At 40.1% G+C, this 15,703-nt stretch overlaps 2 protein-coding genes across 5 annotated transcripts in view; one reads left to right on the top strand and one right to left on the bottom strand.

Moving 5' to 3' along the window:
* RB1 (RB transcriptional corepressor 1) overlaps nt 1-15,703 on the bottom strand; it is an 83,801-nt gene that overhangs the window by 29,230 nt on the left and 38,868 nt on the right. The window contains exon 1 of one of the 4 annotated variants that reach the window (XM_074565711.1): nt 5,094-5,240. The exons of 2 other annotated variants lie outside the window; for them this stretch is intronic. In XM_074565711.1, coding sequence (XP_074421812.1) covers nt 5,094-5,147 — 54 coding nt within the window. In that variant the 5' untranslated portion in view covers nt 5,148-5,240. Of the gene's footprint in view, nt 1-5,093; nt 5,241-12,493; nt 12,601-15,703 lie in introns of those variants that run through there. One more of the 4 variants, XM_074565701.1, reaches the window with a different exon arrangement.
* Nucleotides 2,373-4,772, top strand: LPAR6 (lysophosphatidic acid receptor 6). Its single transcript, XM_074565796.1, is given in 2 exon segments — nt 2,373-4,571; nt 4,574-4,772. Coding segments are annotated over 2 exon segments (939 nt in total). The 5' UTR covers nt 2,373-3,694; the 3' UTR covers nt 4,636-4,772.

The raw sequence follows: 15,703 nt of genomic DNA, 5'->3' as shown, positions 1-15,703 counted from the left end.
CTCAAGAGTGTAAAGAGTCATAGACGCCCAAACTCCGGTATCTAAACTCATAGAAGCAGAGCTAAGTGGTAACCAACTGAAGGAACATACAAAATCTGTTCACTGCTGAAGTGAGAGATGATTTCAATCATCTCATCAGCTCCCAGCTTTACGGAGCCCACACTCCGTCTCCCTTCGATGACCTCTTCAAGAGCCACAGGAAGCCTGTTGACGGAAACGCAGTCTTTGCTCATCTCGCATTAGCAACAAATGACAGGTCCTAACTGATTCCCGTCTCTGATGCAGACAGACTTACATACGCATCTCCCCACAGCATTGTTTCCTTTGGAGGAAAAAACCTAAAAAACCTTCATAATACAGGGCCCTCCCTGCAGCTGCTTCCTCCTGCCTACCCTCCTCCTCATCCCAAAGGAAAATTTGCCCGTGGTGAAAGAGCATAAGCAAGGTCATTACCACGTCAATTCTTCCACCATAATAACTAATCAACTTTTTTGTTATTTTTTAAAGCATTGGGGCTTACTGAAGGCTTTTCCAAATCTAGCGGCACAGAGCCCAACATCTTGAAGTGTGATCCAAGGGAAGGAAAGCGCATGATGAAGTTTTCTCCCCGCTTGCGCTGGAGCTTGGCCAGAAGGGAGGCTGCTCTCAACTCCCGCAGCACAATAATGCAGGTTCTTCAGCTCGGAGAAGCTCACACAAATTAGAACACTGCTTCATAACAGTCAGCCACATCTAATTTAAGAAATGGGGGATGCAATTCACCTTTGCCAATTCACATTTTTAAACTAAAATGAGTCAGGACTGCCCGCTCACTCATACACCTCCTCACTGAAACGCAATACGAAGTAAAAACCTGTCAACTTGGGGTTTTCAAATCTCCTGCAGGTGGAGAAACCCTGTGGCTGAATGCTATTTCTGGAAGCATACCAATATCACTTAGTTCTTCAATTAGTGTAAGATGCACGTACTGCTCTGCACTAAAACAGCACGGGGCAATAGAAAGTCCCAAAGACAGCAGAAGCAGATACCCTAGCCCCTAAAATCCAGCTCTGAGTAGTGCCCATGTTGGTAACAGGAGCAATAACACGAGCCAGAGCAGGGCAGGGGCTCTGATGGACGAACTGAAGGGTGAGGATGCACCTTCATGTCTGCTCTGGAACACCTTTACCATGGCAAAATGGACAGTGCCCCCGGTCAGACATGCCCGCCCTTTCTCTGTGCACCCACACGTTCGCCCAAGCAGGACATCAAGTACTGATGAGTAAGAGAGCCCTACTCACTTCAATTCATTTCCCTCTCTTAACATGAAATATTGCTCCAGGTTTTGACATGTGACATTAGATTTCTGTACTTCAGGGATTTTTCATTCCAGTAACTGAGCCTGCCCCACAGAGTTTCCCTGTACAAACAAAGCCGGAGCCGGAAAACCAAGCTCCAAGCTCCCACGAACTCAGGGACTCTTGCAGGAAAACTCCCCTTTCACCATGAAAGGCTGCTGGGAATAGAAACAAAATTTAACCACATGTGATGACTGCTTTTGTAAGGAAAGCCAGGTAAGGCGGCCTTATGCTAAGGTACAAGTTAAGTTGGACACACAAGAGACTCTGCCAAGCTCACATTTTCATTTCTTGCTGAGAAGTGGAAAATGTGCTACGCTTTTACAGTTAAGTATGAATTTCAAAAAGAGTCAAAAAGGTTTCTTGTGGTTATAGCCTGTTGAAGTGAAACTGCTTGATTTCACACCAAAAATCAAGGTGAAAGAGTTTCACAGAAGAAACTTACCAAGACAACTTGAAATAAAATAAGCAAGACCCATTTTTGCATGTTTTTGAATTTTGTCTGACATACCCTACATTAAGAAGCTATGCTAAAACCCTGTGAAGTGCTATTATTTACTCTCCTTTACAGCAGACTAGAAAGGTTTTGCCCAGAGCCTTGCTTAGGTACAACTGATTAAAATCTCGTTCAAAAGAACCATGCCACCCAGCCAGATATGAAGAGATTTGTTATTCTAAGACTTCGAAATAGACTGGTTTTGATGCCAGAAGTGAGTCTATCCAAGCTGTTGTTAAATAAATGAGACTGTCTAAACTGAGACTTATCTCATATCTGCCCCTAAAGGCAATAAGAGCTGCTTTTTTTATATTTACTTAACAATTTAATTAGTTACAACATGTTTTCGGTTCATTAAATCAGTGACTAATGGGAGTGTTCTGTGCATGTGTGATAACTGGCCCCTTTTAAATTATCAGAAACAGTTGCATAGCGCAGTATTTATTTTGGTATATTCATTCTGTGCTTACAGATTGAAGAAAATGCTTTCTGTATCACTAAACAAAAAAAAAAAAGCTTTTTTTTTTTTTTTTAAAAAGAACCATCTTTCTGATTAGAAAGAGAGCTTGGGATAAGCTTTCTAATAGGGAACAAGTTAAAAATTTCTCCTCCCACTGCAGCACATCTCAATCCTGGGACTATCCAAGAGCAACCCACAAATTCACAATCTTTATGCCTCTCTCTTTCAATAATTATTTGGTGAAATTATTTAATTGCCTGTCAATATTACTTTGTCCCTCCTGAGGTTTGTACTGATGTATTGAGGGAAACGAGATAGAGCTACTCAGCTGATTTCTGGTGATTAGTGTTATCTATCACAACGAAAGATATCTGTTAAAAAAAAAATTGTAACATTAGTACAATGCTCCATAAAACACAAAATCCCACAATTACTGCTATCTCCAAAAAAAACCCCAGGAGTTTTAAGGCAGGGGAGTTATTCAGACACCAAAAAGTCTCCTCTTTAACTGAAGAAAAAGGTCTTGCGGTGAAGCTTTCGGCCTCCAACACCATTGGCAAAGGACCTTTCAGGGCGCAGGGAAAGAGTTAACCGGAGGCTGCAGCTGCAGCACTCTGCTGGTGCCCGTTTGCACGCCTGCAAGGTACAGTCCCAGCAGACACATTATCAGATTAGGGGAAGGCAAACAAACCGAAATGAAACCATTCTCCAGCCAGTCCGGCCTCTTCTTCCTGTGATGTCACGCTACTAATTACCCGAGTTTTCTCCTCTCCTCTCCAGAAGGAGCCGGGTTGGCGAGAGGCTGCCGGGGCGCAGGACGCCAGGGCTGTGCTCGGCAGGAACAAACACGCTCTGGAATTTGGTTTCTGCCCTCGCAAGCAGCTCCCTTCCTGCCCCGTGGGGCGAGCCAGCCAGCAGAAGAGCCGAAAAAACCCTCATTTTACAGAAAGAAGGCTGAGGGAGAAATGCAAGTGCCGACACTTTGCGGCGTCCGGCATACGTTCCCAGTAAATTCGGATGGACCAGACTTCACCGTCGTGATCTGCAGCCAAGAATAAGGCAGAAAGTTCTATAACAGCTCCATCACATCGAGGAGGGGGGGGAAAATGGAACTGAGCGAGCTTTGGGATGACCTCATCTGCCACAAATGATATGGTTTTTGACTTTGGAAGACTCGCTGTGCGATTACAAATAGCACTTGGAAGAGAAAAGTGACCTGCCGGAGATGTACTCCCCTGCTACAGAGCTGCTGGTTCTTCTCTGAAGCTTTACACATGCAACAAACTTAGCAAAGCACACAGTTCAAATACATCCGCAAGTTCTTCTGGAAGTTAAAAAAAAGTTGCAATAAAAATACCAGAGAAACCTCCAAATCACAGGAATTTTAAATATACCATTATAATGGTAAGCTCTAATTGTTCCACTGAGGACTCCTTTAAATATACTTTATATGGGTGTATCTTTAGTATGGTGTTTGTTCTTGGCCTCATAGCAAACTGTGTTGCTATCTACATTTTTACTTGCACGTTAAAAGTGCGCAATGAGACTACAACTTACATGCTTAATTTGGCAATATCGGATCTGCTTTTCGTGTTTACGTTACCCTTCAGGATTTATTACTTTGTAGCAAGAAACTGGCCATTTGGAGACATTCTTTGCAAGATTTCTGTCACCCTCTTTTACACAAACATGTATGGGAGCATTTTATTTCTGACTTGCATAAGCGTAGATCGCTTTTTAGCTATAGTACACCCCTTTCGATCTAAGACTCTCCGAACAAAAAGGAACGCAAAAATTGTCTGTGTTGCAGTATGGATAACTGTGTTAGCAGGCAGCACCCCAGCAAGCTTTTTCCAGTCTACAAACCTCCGTAACAATACTGAACAGAGATCGTGCTTTGAAAACTTTTCGGAGGACACATGGAAAACCTACCTATCCCGGATTGTTATCTTCATTGAGATAGTTGGATTTTTTATTCCACTCATCTTGAACGTGACCTGCTCTACCGTGGTCTTACGGACTTTGAATAAGCCGCTTACTTTAAGTCGGAATAAATTAAGCAAGAAAAAGGTACTCAAAATGATTTTCGTCCATTTGGTGATATTCTGCTTCTGCTTTGTGCCTTATAACATTACCTTAATACTTTATTCCCTTATGAGAACGCAGACCTGGATTAATTGTTCAGTGGTAACTGCAGTCAGGACTATGTACCCCATCACCCTGTGCATCGCCGTTTCAAACTGCTGTTTTGACCCTATAGTCTATTACTTTACATCGGATACAATTCAAAATTCCATAAAAAAGAACCGGTCCACGAGACCACGGGACATCAGATTCTCTGAAAGACCAGTTTCAGAAAACTTCATTCAACACAGCCTTCAGACTGTAAAAACGAAAATATTTGACAGTGACTCTACAATATAAACTGTAGTAAAATACTACTGGGACTAAACTGGAATTAGAAGCCTGCACATTTCTTCAGCTGTGGAAATATATTCTGATATGTAAATGTTACGCTTCCTTCACATCAGAAAAGTTTATTATAAGACTGTAAAAGCGTTAAGCATAATAGTACATGGAAAAAGTATTTTAAGAATTTACGTCAAATGTCTGTTTTGACAGGTTGTGTGTTAGAAATGAACTTTTGGTTTCGGATTAGGTTAACCGAAGTCCAAAATCTGTCTGTCAAGTAAAAAACAAATGAAAAAGAGTTGGTGGTTTTTTTCCTGAAGTTAAAACAATTGCTCTTTTTTCATAATGATAAAGGTTTCCAAGTTACTAAGAACAGGGGTGAAACTACCTGGTTTACGCTGCAGGATCCAGTTGCTGAGGAAAACAGCATCATATTGATCATATCACCTCATCTCCTGTGCCTGGAGTTCCCTCTTCTCTCTCGGTCTTACTCCTCCCTCCTGTCTTCCTCCCTGCACCTTCCTTCTTAGGGACCATTTTGTTCATAGGAGGCTCCAAGAACTTAATTTCTCCCAGGTTTATCTGATAAAATGTATGCTCTCTTCACAAGCCTGGCCCCCATAAAGCAATTAAATCTTCTGGTAGTTTAGGGCATCTGGAAACAACTCAGACAAACTGGTTTTTCTTCTCACCTCTGTCTCAGATGTCTGTGTAATTATAACAAAATAACCTGATGACTTAAGTTAGTGGTTTTGGTACAGTACCACTTTATTAAACCCTTTTGTGAGAAGTTCTTCAGCTCGACATGACTTTTGAGCAAAATAACATCCTCCAAATAAGGTAATTCAATCTCAAAGTAGTGGTTTCTTAGAAAAACGTGACCTGTGCTAACTAGAAATTACCATGTGTATCAACCCAGATATTTCTTCTAGGAAACTATTTGGTGTCCCATAAAGAAATTCAAGACACAGTAATTTTTAGAGTGGAACTTCCTCTCAACCTTTGAGTTCTAGAAATATTTTTAACATGGGCATTTAAAATTTCAAATGCTATTTTCCTGCAAACTTGATAAAGTATAAGAATAAACTACTTGGGGCTACATGCTGGCAAAATTAATCGAGACACTTTGAAAAGTTCAAGCCATGTAAAAGGAGAAAACTACATCTATTACTGTTACAAACAGGAATATACAGACAAAAGTGCTTTAAAACTTCCTGCTATGTATGTTTCACAGCTACTAGAACACTGCGTACATTTTCCTCCAAGTTAACTTAACATTGCTGTAAAATTAAATAAATATTTAAAAGATAAAAGTAGTAAGTGTCAGTTTTTCCTCCCCAAATAAACAATGCAGTAAAGAGTAAGAACGGAGTTAAAACGAATTTACACTTTAGATTTAGGGCAGTCAGTTGCAACACAGATATAGCATTGAGGCATTTTTACTTCAGGGCGGTATACGGAAGCACAAATCAATGTTGGAGAAAATGCGTATCGAGCTGTCAGACTATATGATATGTTATCTGACTGAGTTTTACTTCCTTTTGCAAAGCTTTTGCTTAATTGTTATAAATCAACTGTGCATTGCCTATTGCTACTGGGAAACCGAGTTACTCAAAGACTGCTAGAAACCAAGGCACATTGAATTATAAGTTTAACAGTATTTTAAATTTTTATCCACACAACTTATGAAAGGAAAATTCAAATAGTATGAGCTTAAGCTACAAAGATGGCATAGATATAAATGTCTGCATAAGATATGAAAACAGGCAGTTATCTTCATTGGGAATCCTAAACTTCCGATTCATATTTGACTTCAGAAAAAAATGCACAAAACCCCCAGCATGAGTAGAAGTTCTGTACATTTTCTGTATGCCACTGACAACTCCAAAATTCAAAAGCCAGATATGCATCTCTCTCTCGATGCATCTCTCTATAAAAAGCCTGTTTAATATTAGACTCCCTCCAAAGACTTTGAGACAAAAGCCCTTGATGTTACTGCTGGGCAATGTTTCCAGGCTACTACTGTCCCCAAGCTTGGCAAAGCTGTTACTCGGTTTAGTGACAACTTGTTCAGCAACGCCTCAGCCTTACAGCCTTTTTTTTTTTTTGGCCTTGCACTCACTCTCCAGGGCAGCAGCTTCTTGTTTTTCACGATAGCATAGTGCAGCACAATACAAGAGCTTTCCGACCAGTTAACAGCTTGGTATCTCGAAACTGTTTGAGGAAGCTTTATATTTTTTATTAAACTTACTTCACTTATTCCACAGGAAAAAAAAAAGCCACAAACAAAAAACGCAAACAAACAAAAAATCAAACCCAAAAATGCAACAGCTGTAATTCAGAGAATCTGACCATTACTTGAGAAATTCCTGATCTGCCTGATTCAGAAGCCAGGGAGTGAACCTGTACCTCCCACAACAAGCTGATATAAAGCCAAGCTACCAGCTTTTCAGGACTGGATGAGGTTTTCTCCACCTTTTCTGGTTCTGCAACACGATTATCCTGGAGAGCTGTGGATGGAGCAATGTTTTCACTGGTACATTCCTGAATAGCTGCACTCCTTCCCTCTGCTCCTGCTGCCTTTGATACCAGCTCTTCTCTCCCTCTGGTAAGAGGTTATGCCAAAATTTAAATCTAGATGAGGAGTTATGCTCCTAAGTCACTCATCTCAAATAAAAAAGGCTTATATTGTCAGAGCTCCCGAGTATCTGAATGCGTTGTATCCAGTACTTCCCAAAAGTTCATTATTTTTAATCATGCGCCTATGCTGGGGCAGGAGGTGGGGGGGGGAGCGTGGGGGTGGGGGGTGTGGAGGGGTGGGAGTTCAGTTTTAGGATCAAAACTTAGAAATTTGTTCTTTGTAGTCTGTTTTCTTCACCTACAGAGTACAGATACCATAAAAATAAAAGCAGTGAAAGTTTAGTTGATTCCAAGCATTTTTATTTTTTTTTTAACCTGAACCAAGGTAGGCAGCCATTGATAACTAGATAATTAACCAGCAGTTTCAAAAGACAAGGAAAAAGAATCAAACTTTCTATCAACACCTCTCATTTACATCAACATACCATTACTTTAAAAGCAAAAGATTTCCCATTTTATACTTCTAAAATTAATCTTGAAATTTTAATTTCTGGCTTTCTCAGGAACCGAATGCAAATTAAAATTTGTTTTACTCTGTATATATCTCTTTGACATTTAAAGAAATACCAATACCAAGTCAAATACATCTTTATACTTTTCATCTAGAAATATTTTTTAAAAACCCATAGATAATACTTTAGGCAGGTAAGAAATCCTGAACTGGAATTAACCTCTGAACTTTTTATTTCTTAAGAAAGTAACCTCAGTCGCAGAAATGCAAAGATTGAAAGAGAGCTCATGAGATCAGGCAGAAGATATGAATGGCTGTACTGTATCAGACCCCAAACATTCAGCTAATCTACAATCCTGCCTCAAACAGTGGCCAAGGCTGGAGGCCTGGGGAAGAAGATAACAGTAGGAGAGGCATACGAGGCTTTCTCTCGTCCAAGTGCTGTCCCACTTCACTAGTTGTATCTCGGGATTTTCTGGGTCAGATGTGTTTGTGTTTTCAGCAACACTAAAAATTTTTCTTCTGTGAGCTTCTCCTGTCTCCCTTTGAACTCATGCAAACTTTTTAACATCCCCAGCATTCTGCAATAAAAAGTTCACAGTGTGTGTGTAGGGGGAACAAATTTAAAAATAAAAAAAACAAGCCTCCTTTTGTTTCAAATCCACTAGTTTCATTACTGCCTCCTCATTTCTTTTGGAAGAGGCAAGGACCACTTGATTGCCATTCAGCCTTTCCATATCACTCCTGATTATACAGCCTTCTGTCATCTCTCGCAAATGAGAAAGTGATTTTCATTTGTAATTTCAACCACCGTCATCGCCAAAGATCATATTTTCAGAATTACATAAAGAATTTAGCTAAAATTACACAGCAAAGTTCCCTTTGAGACTGATAATTTTGAAAATCGAAGTTGAGCATCGTATCCTCTAGCATTATTTATTCTTCCAAGTTCTTTTCTAGGAGTTTTACCAACGAAGAGCAAGTTCATAATTTTTCAGCAGTAACTGTAATATTATAAGGCTCTTGCACCTGGGCAGACCTGTACATCCTGACAAGTTCCCTTTTTTGCTAGACTATTATAATTTGTACCTCAGGGTTACTGGCATTTGAGCATCACTGACAAAGTGAAAGAGGATGCATTTCAAAAACTAAAGCAAAATGTAAATCAGAATGGTTCTAAATCTAGAAGTTGTAAATGCCTAGACTGCATTTGTTATCCAGTTATCAGCGTGCTCAAAAAAAATTGTATGAATACAACTGACAGTCACTGAATTAGCATGTTTTCAGAATGTACTCAATAGAGCTCATCTAGGATGAATGCAAATTCAGAAAGCCACGCTTGCACAGTCAAATACTTCTGCAAGAAGTTGGATGGAGAAGTCTGTTCTGATCCTCTAGTTCTGCTTTGACACTGAAGCCTTTCACATTTATCACCTTCCCCCCATCCAGTTCCTGTTATACAACTGCTTATAGAGCAAGCCCGGTTTTCCCGTAAGAAAACTGAACTTAACAAAATTAAAATGAACAAAAAGCACCCTGCACACATCATCTGGTCTTCTATAAAACCTACTGTTTTGTTGGAAAACTAAAAATTCCAGAACTGGGAATTTAGATTTATAATTATTTTTTCCATTTAAGAAGTAGTCTTTCCAGTCTAGTTATCACAAGACTAAAAGCTGTCCTGCACTAAGAAGGAATAACTCTTCAACAGCTTAAACATGAGAATCAAACCACAAGCAACGACAGAGGCAGGCCTCTAACAGAGGAGCTCCTATCTTTTTATGAAGAGAGAAAAGAATACTTTTACACACACATAGCTTTAAGATTTGCCCTAACTCCCCCTTTTCTAAACAGTGAGTTCCTGCCCTAAATAAAAAAAATTCTTAAATAACAATGCTACTAACAGGAGGCAGCTGAAATGAATGCCATTGTCTTGGGAATAATAAGTCTAGCTCACATGAAAACAACTGTGGCTACGCTAACTCTTCTGCTTTTCAGATGAATTCCGCAAAAAAATGCTGCTTTATGAAAGGAAGGCAATTGTACACATTAGCTGCAAGTCTTCACCCTTCTGTAAAATTATGCAACATTAGATCTACTAATTTTCAGACATTTGTCCTGGTAAGCATTTTCTAAAAGCAACTATTAATGTAATAAAAGCTGAAGACGCTCCCAGTCACTAAGGAGGATTATTGGATTACAAGAAATTTACCGTTCATCACAGCATCAAGAACTACACTTGACTGAAGTTGGAAGCATCTACAATAAATTTTTGATGCTTTTATGAAGTAATGAAGAAGGTACACACAGCACTGCAGTTATTTTTAATGGAGAAATTTGCTAAGTATATAGCAAAACATGGCAAAAAAACCCCTGAGAATACAGATGGTAAAGCAAGTACCAAAAAATCTGCCTTTTCAGCCCTAACAAAAATATCTTTCATTAATGAAACCAAATCAGAAAACTCTTTGTCTACTTGTTTACTTAAGTTACTGAACACTTTTTACGTGTGAAAGAAACCTTACCATATATACTGCATGCTCACATTGTGTTTCACATGCTCCTGTGAGAAAAGAAAAAATCAGCAGCTATTTCTGTCCAGATAAGATCTGCCAGTCCCTCTGAGCTGCTGGAAGGTGCAACAGGCACAGACAGAACATGCCAAGCACAGACTCTGTTCTGGGCAAGCTAACTCCTGAATGGAAAGGACAGGGTGATGACAGTTCAGGTACTTACCCAAGCCAAGTTCAGACTAGGTACAATCTTAACCGTGTGAGCCAGAAGTCTCTGCTCAGGGTTTCAGAACACCACGCACACAGGTCCAGATGTTAGTGGCAAGGTGCCCAGCTGTACCATTGGCATTTACCACCTGCACCTAACCCATTCTGACATGCAAACCCAACCCAAAGGGCTTCAGCAAAAACTAGAAGGATTGCTTTTCTGGAGGATGATGAACACTGTGTCCGCTCAACAGTTGTAAACAGGGGGCTCCTTATCCCTGACAAAGAGTTTTTGTTACTGAAAAGTTACTGTAAGACATACACTCAGTGATAAACAAACATAACTGAAATACCATACGTTTATACAGTATAGAAGCAGGTACAAAAGCACTTATCTGGCCTACAAAAAAAAACACCCACCCAAAACAAAACCCATGCATTTATGCATGCAATAACTTAAAGAAAAAGCAGGAAGTAGAGAGACAAAAACTCACTTCCAATGACATACAATTTGGCAGTTTGACAAGATACTGTTATCCCCTTAAAAGCTTGAAAATTGAACATATACCTGGAAAAAAACACTCCACATTAGAATGTTTGTTTGGCACTTACTTTGCTTCCTAACAGGCATTAATTCTATCTTCCACAAAAAAGTTAACTATGGAATGGCTCAAGTAACACAGCAATAAGGATAGAGAGCAATAAAAGCTTACGACAGTTATTCAGGACTGTGGTGCAGATAAAATAAGCAAGACCAAAAAAAAACCCAGAACAAAACAAAACTTCATTCTACCCATTTCACCAGTTTTGCTTCACTACAAAGATTTACAAAACTACAAAGTTAGAGAGCACAATCCCATCCAAGGAAGAAGCAGCAGGGATACAGCTGCAGAATGTAACCCAAGCATTATTTGCTTTTGTATTTAAGGAGACAGCCACATCAAATTTGCCCCAGTTCAGCAAAATTGTACAAAATTAAAGTACTGCAGGTACATCTCCCTGAATTCTAATATATTTTTTTCCCCTTATGGGCAACCTTTAAACATTCTTACAAAGTATTTGCAATGCAGATATTGCAATGCTGCGGGATGAAAGGCGGAAGTTCAAGCTACCTAGAAATAGAACAGGACTAAAATGAGAGTCCTGTAGCTGCGGTATGACCACCAAAACACTGGACAACATAAAGACTGAGAAGCAAGGATTCCCAGAAAACCATTTCACTGTTTTTTGTTAAAAGTGTTACTAATAATCAGAGCAGCCTCAAGGGAAAAAAAGACTAAAAAAGTATATCACGTTAACCAAGTCTTATTTCTGTGGCTAACTCTGTACTTGGGACCAGTGCAGACACAGGCAAAATATTTTTATACTGCAGCAACAGAGCTGCAAGCTCCACTGAGCCCAGCCTATAAAACCTGTGCTGTTTATTACAGCTCTAAATCTATAGCCAGGGAGGTCATGACACATCCTCTGCTTCTGTAGCTACACTGGTAACCGTACATGACCTCCGCATGAACAGAAACCACAACAGTGACAACAGGAGAGATACATAGCACAAGTCGACACCTGAAACAAGACTAGGCTTACTTAAATGACTACTTCTTGCTAATGTCCCCTTAATGCTGAAAGGAAGGTGGAAACACGGTTACGAAAACTAATATTAAGCATATGATTCACTTCTAACCTTTATACATCTAGTTTTGGTTTGTCATTGAGACAGATGTTCTCTACAGTCAGTGGAGAGAAGCACCTTCAGAAAGTGAATAATCCCATTGTAAAACACCCATTTAAGATAAATAGAATTAATTGCTTTCTGGAAATGCAGCTCTGTCTCAAGTATAGAGGGAGCCCAAATACCTAAGTTACAGAAGTCTAACAATGTAGGACTCATATCCCCCTAGTAAGAGAAACTGTGCACTTTAAAGCAGTAGAAGCAGTAGAGAGAAACTTAAATCCTTAATCAAGAATGGCATCCAAATTTCACAGAATGAAAACTCCACATAGTTGGTGTGTCTTCGGTAATCCCTTTGGTCGTGTTTGTACTTGAATCAAAACAGCATCTTAAGGGTTGGGCTGACTCAGTATACCTGCAACCGATAAATCCATTAATACTGTGCTAACGTAACCAGTATCTTACAACCCTAGCGAGTGTTTTGTACGGTTAGTGAGTGCCTACCAAGAAGTGAACGCACTGCCAACACAGACAAAAGCAGGAAACACAGGACCTCAGCTTTAAGTGCTCTGGTTTCTCTTCCAGTAGCCTAGAGGATTTGCTCAGATGGTAACACCCAAGCATGAATAACAGCTTGAGTCATCTTCACGATAAAAAGGAGAGGCAGGGAAGATTTTCAAAGTGATGGTGCAGACAGTGAAGACTATCATTTGGTATTCTTCCTGTTTTTTCAATTTGCCTTCAGCTGTTAAGGCAGATAAAAGTTCCAAGCCTCAAAAAGCACAGTACGATTTCTATAAAAGGAAACTCTCCAGGAGTGCTAGAAAGGCATGGAAGAAACACTCTTACATATTTTATTTATGCATTTATTAAAAAGTGTGCGTGTGTGTGTGCATACATGCTCAAACTAAAAGAGCACATAAACATATATATGCATATTTATGTGATACTATATGGTATATTCACAAATACCCAAAAAGCAACCATTTTACAGACTTCTAAGAATGCACCTTTAAGATAAAGGCAAAATCACAGAAGGCTTTCCACGGCTGTGACAACTGAAGTGTCAAAGCTAATTCATGACCTTAAAAAGAAACCCCAATAAGCACATGCAGCAGGACCAGTACGGTCCTTTAGCACTATCATGCCAAGCAGCGGTGGTGGCAGTGACCTCCCTCTCATCACACACGCTTCTGGAACACGCTCATGATGCAAGCAGAAATATATTTAGTATGTACAGACAGAAAACCTCAAATCAATTCTCAGTTCCTTCTTTAAGGTTAAAGCTGCACCCTCCTAACGTAACATTTTCGAAAGGAGCATGGCGAGCACGTGAAATGGCATAGTTCGGTGACCCTTAGCACACTTTTCCTCCCTGTAAGAAAAACCCTAAAAAAATGCCACGTTAGAAATCATTGTCCACAGCAACCTCCACGCTGAGACAGGATACTAGGTGCCTAAAATCCAGGAGATCACAGGAGATGGGGGATGTCTGCGATTCCTGAGGTGCCTGTCTTTACACCAGTGAAGTTCCCCAGGTGGTTCATATCTTGCCAGTGAGCATGCCTGCAAACGTCATCATTCTGGATAAGCCGAGCATTTTTTTGTGCCTAAGGCTGTCCCTCATTTACAAATTAGGTATTCCTATATCTAAGGAAAGGCAAAATTTAGTAGGCATGAAAGGAGTATGTCTGACATACACTAGCTTTTCTAAGAGAAACCGGATGCCGTGCAGAAACACGTACAACTCCTGGAGCCTAGGGGAGAGACGGTGAGGGAACGCGTGACTCATCTGCCAGCGCTGAAGTCACTCAAGTGGTTGAACTCGCGACTACATCTGTAGTCAGTAACACAACAAGCCGTGGCCTGTCCTAAGGCCTTGAGGGCAAGTGGCAAAGCACAGCTTGCACCCACACAGCTAGATGTTCTCCACTTCTAATCCATACCAGCAGTTGAAAATAGTCCCTGCGCTACATCATGCCCCAAATCTTGCCTAGGCATTGTCCAGAAGAGTGCTGACAAATGCCAAAACATGCCAGGGAACACATTACCAACGAAACACCACCTATGACTGTAGGGCAATAGTCAAGCCCAAACTATTGTCCCTATGAGGCTAGTAGTACAGAGGCAGCCCCAAAACCCAGTCCTTGCCACCTGGCCTTACTTGGCTGCCTATCAACAAAGTTTTAGAGTCACTCTTCTAATACAACAGTAAACAATTTATCCAGTAACCTACTGTATAAAGTGCTGACAGTATGACCATTCCTACTTCTTCCATAGTCATAGAATCATTTGGGTTAGAAGGGACTTTAAAGATCACCTAGTTCCAAACCCCGTACCATGGGCAGGGACACCTCCCACTAGACCAGGCTGCTCAAAGCCCCATCCAACCTGGTCTTAAACTGGTCTTCCAGTTTTAAAAGGAATGACTTAAGACATCGAAATCAAAGAGAGGACTTAAAACTACATGTAGAGTTAGACACCTACCTCCAGAAGAGGTGCAGCACTTTAGACACAAACCTAATAGAAAACATTACTGAGAAAGATACATACCACAAGAAAAGATACTAACTGCCATTCCTAGATGCTGAATTCCTTCTTACAAGGAGCACAGAAACCTCATTTGAAATTGTACACTGCATCCAAGGAAACGGGCCCTAAGCTCTCAAGTACAGTGACCTTCACAATAACTGTGTCCTTGTACAATCAAAGACTAGGAGGCCGCAGAGTTAAGCTTCTACTATATCAAAGTACTAAGAAGTACTTGCTTACCTGTAACTTCTTACAGCTTCACCCTGACCTGGATTTGTCTAACATTTTTTAAGCACATCTTACATATACCTATTTAATATTTTTCTCCTTACTTCACAATCAAAGTAGGTCTGCTGTTATCCCATCTCAGTGAGTTTGTCATATTAATGCAATAAAATATATTCTTTGGAAATACATGGGTTTCCCCAGGAAGGCATTTCTGCCACAATGAGCTGCATAATTTAAAACCAACAGAAGTCTTTGGTGTTGGATGAGATATCCGAGTATAAACATTAACTACATAGTTAGTTGAGAAATACTTATTGCAAACATTGAGTTATGTTAAATCAATGATATGTGATAAAACAGTACTGTAGATTTCATTGCAAATTGACAATAGAAACTGCAGAGAAGAAGCAGATGATAAAGAAGCAGCATTATGTAGCACAGTTTAGGCAATGCTACATGGAAGAAGTTATAAATAAAGCGAAGCACACTTGCCTACTTCTGATCATATTTTAACCATTAAGAGAAGTAACCTTGTAGAGCCATCTTTGTCTTGCATCGGTCGTTAAAACTCTAAACCACATTACAACTCTAAATCACAACACATTTCAATACTGGTGTTCCTTCTTCCTTTGAAAAATACAAACACCAATTAGGACAGCAAGTGTTAAAGAGCAACACAGCTAAGGAAGGCTACAGTGTCAACAGCTGTAGTGCAATGCGGCTTTGGTTCAACATCTGTTTGTCCCTCACAAACACAC

Source organism: Larus michahellis, chromosome 1 (assembly GCF_964199755.1).
Source record: "Larus michahellis chromosome 1, bLarMic1.1, whole genome shotgun sequence".
Taxonomy (NCBI): Eukaryota; Metazoa; Chordata; class Aves; order Charadriiformes; family Laridae; genus Larus; species Larus michahellis.
The sequence above is the reverse complement of the archived record's forward strand: the minus strand, read 5'-3'. Positions and strand labels throughout refer to the sequence as shown.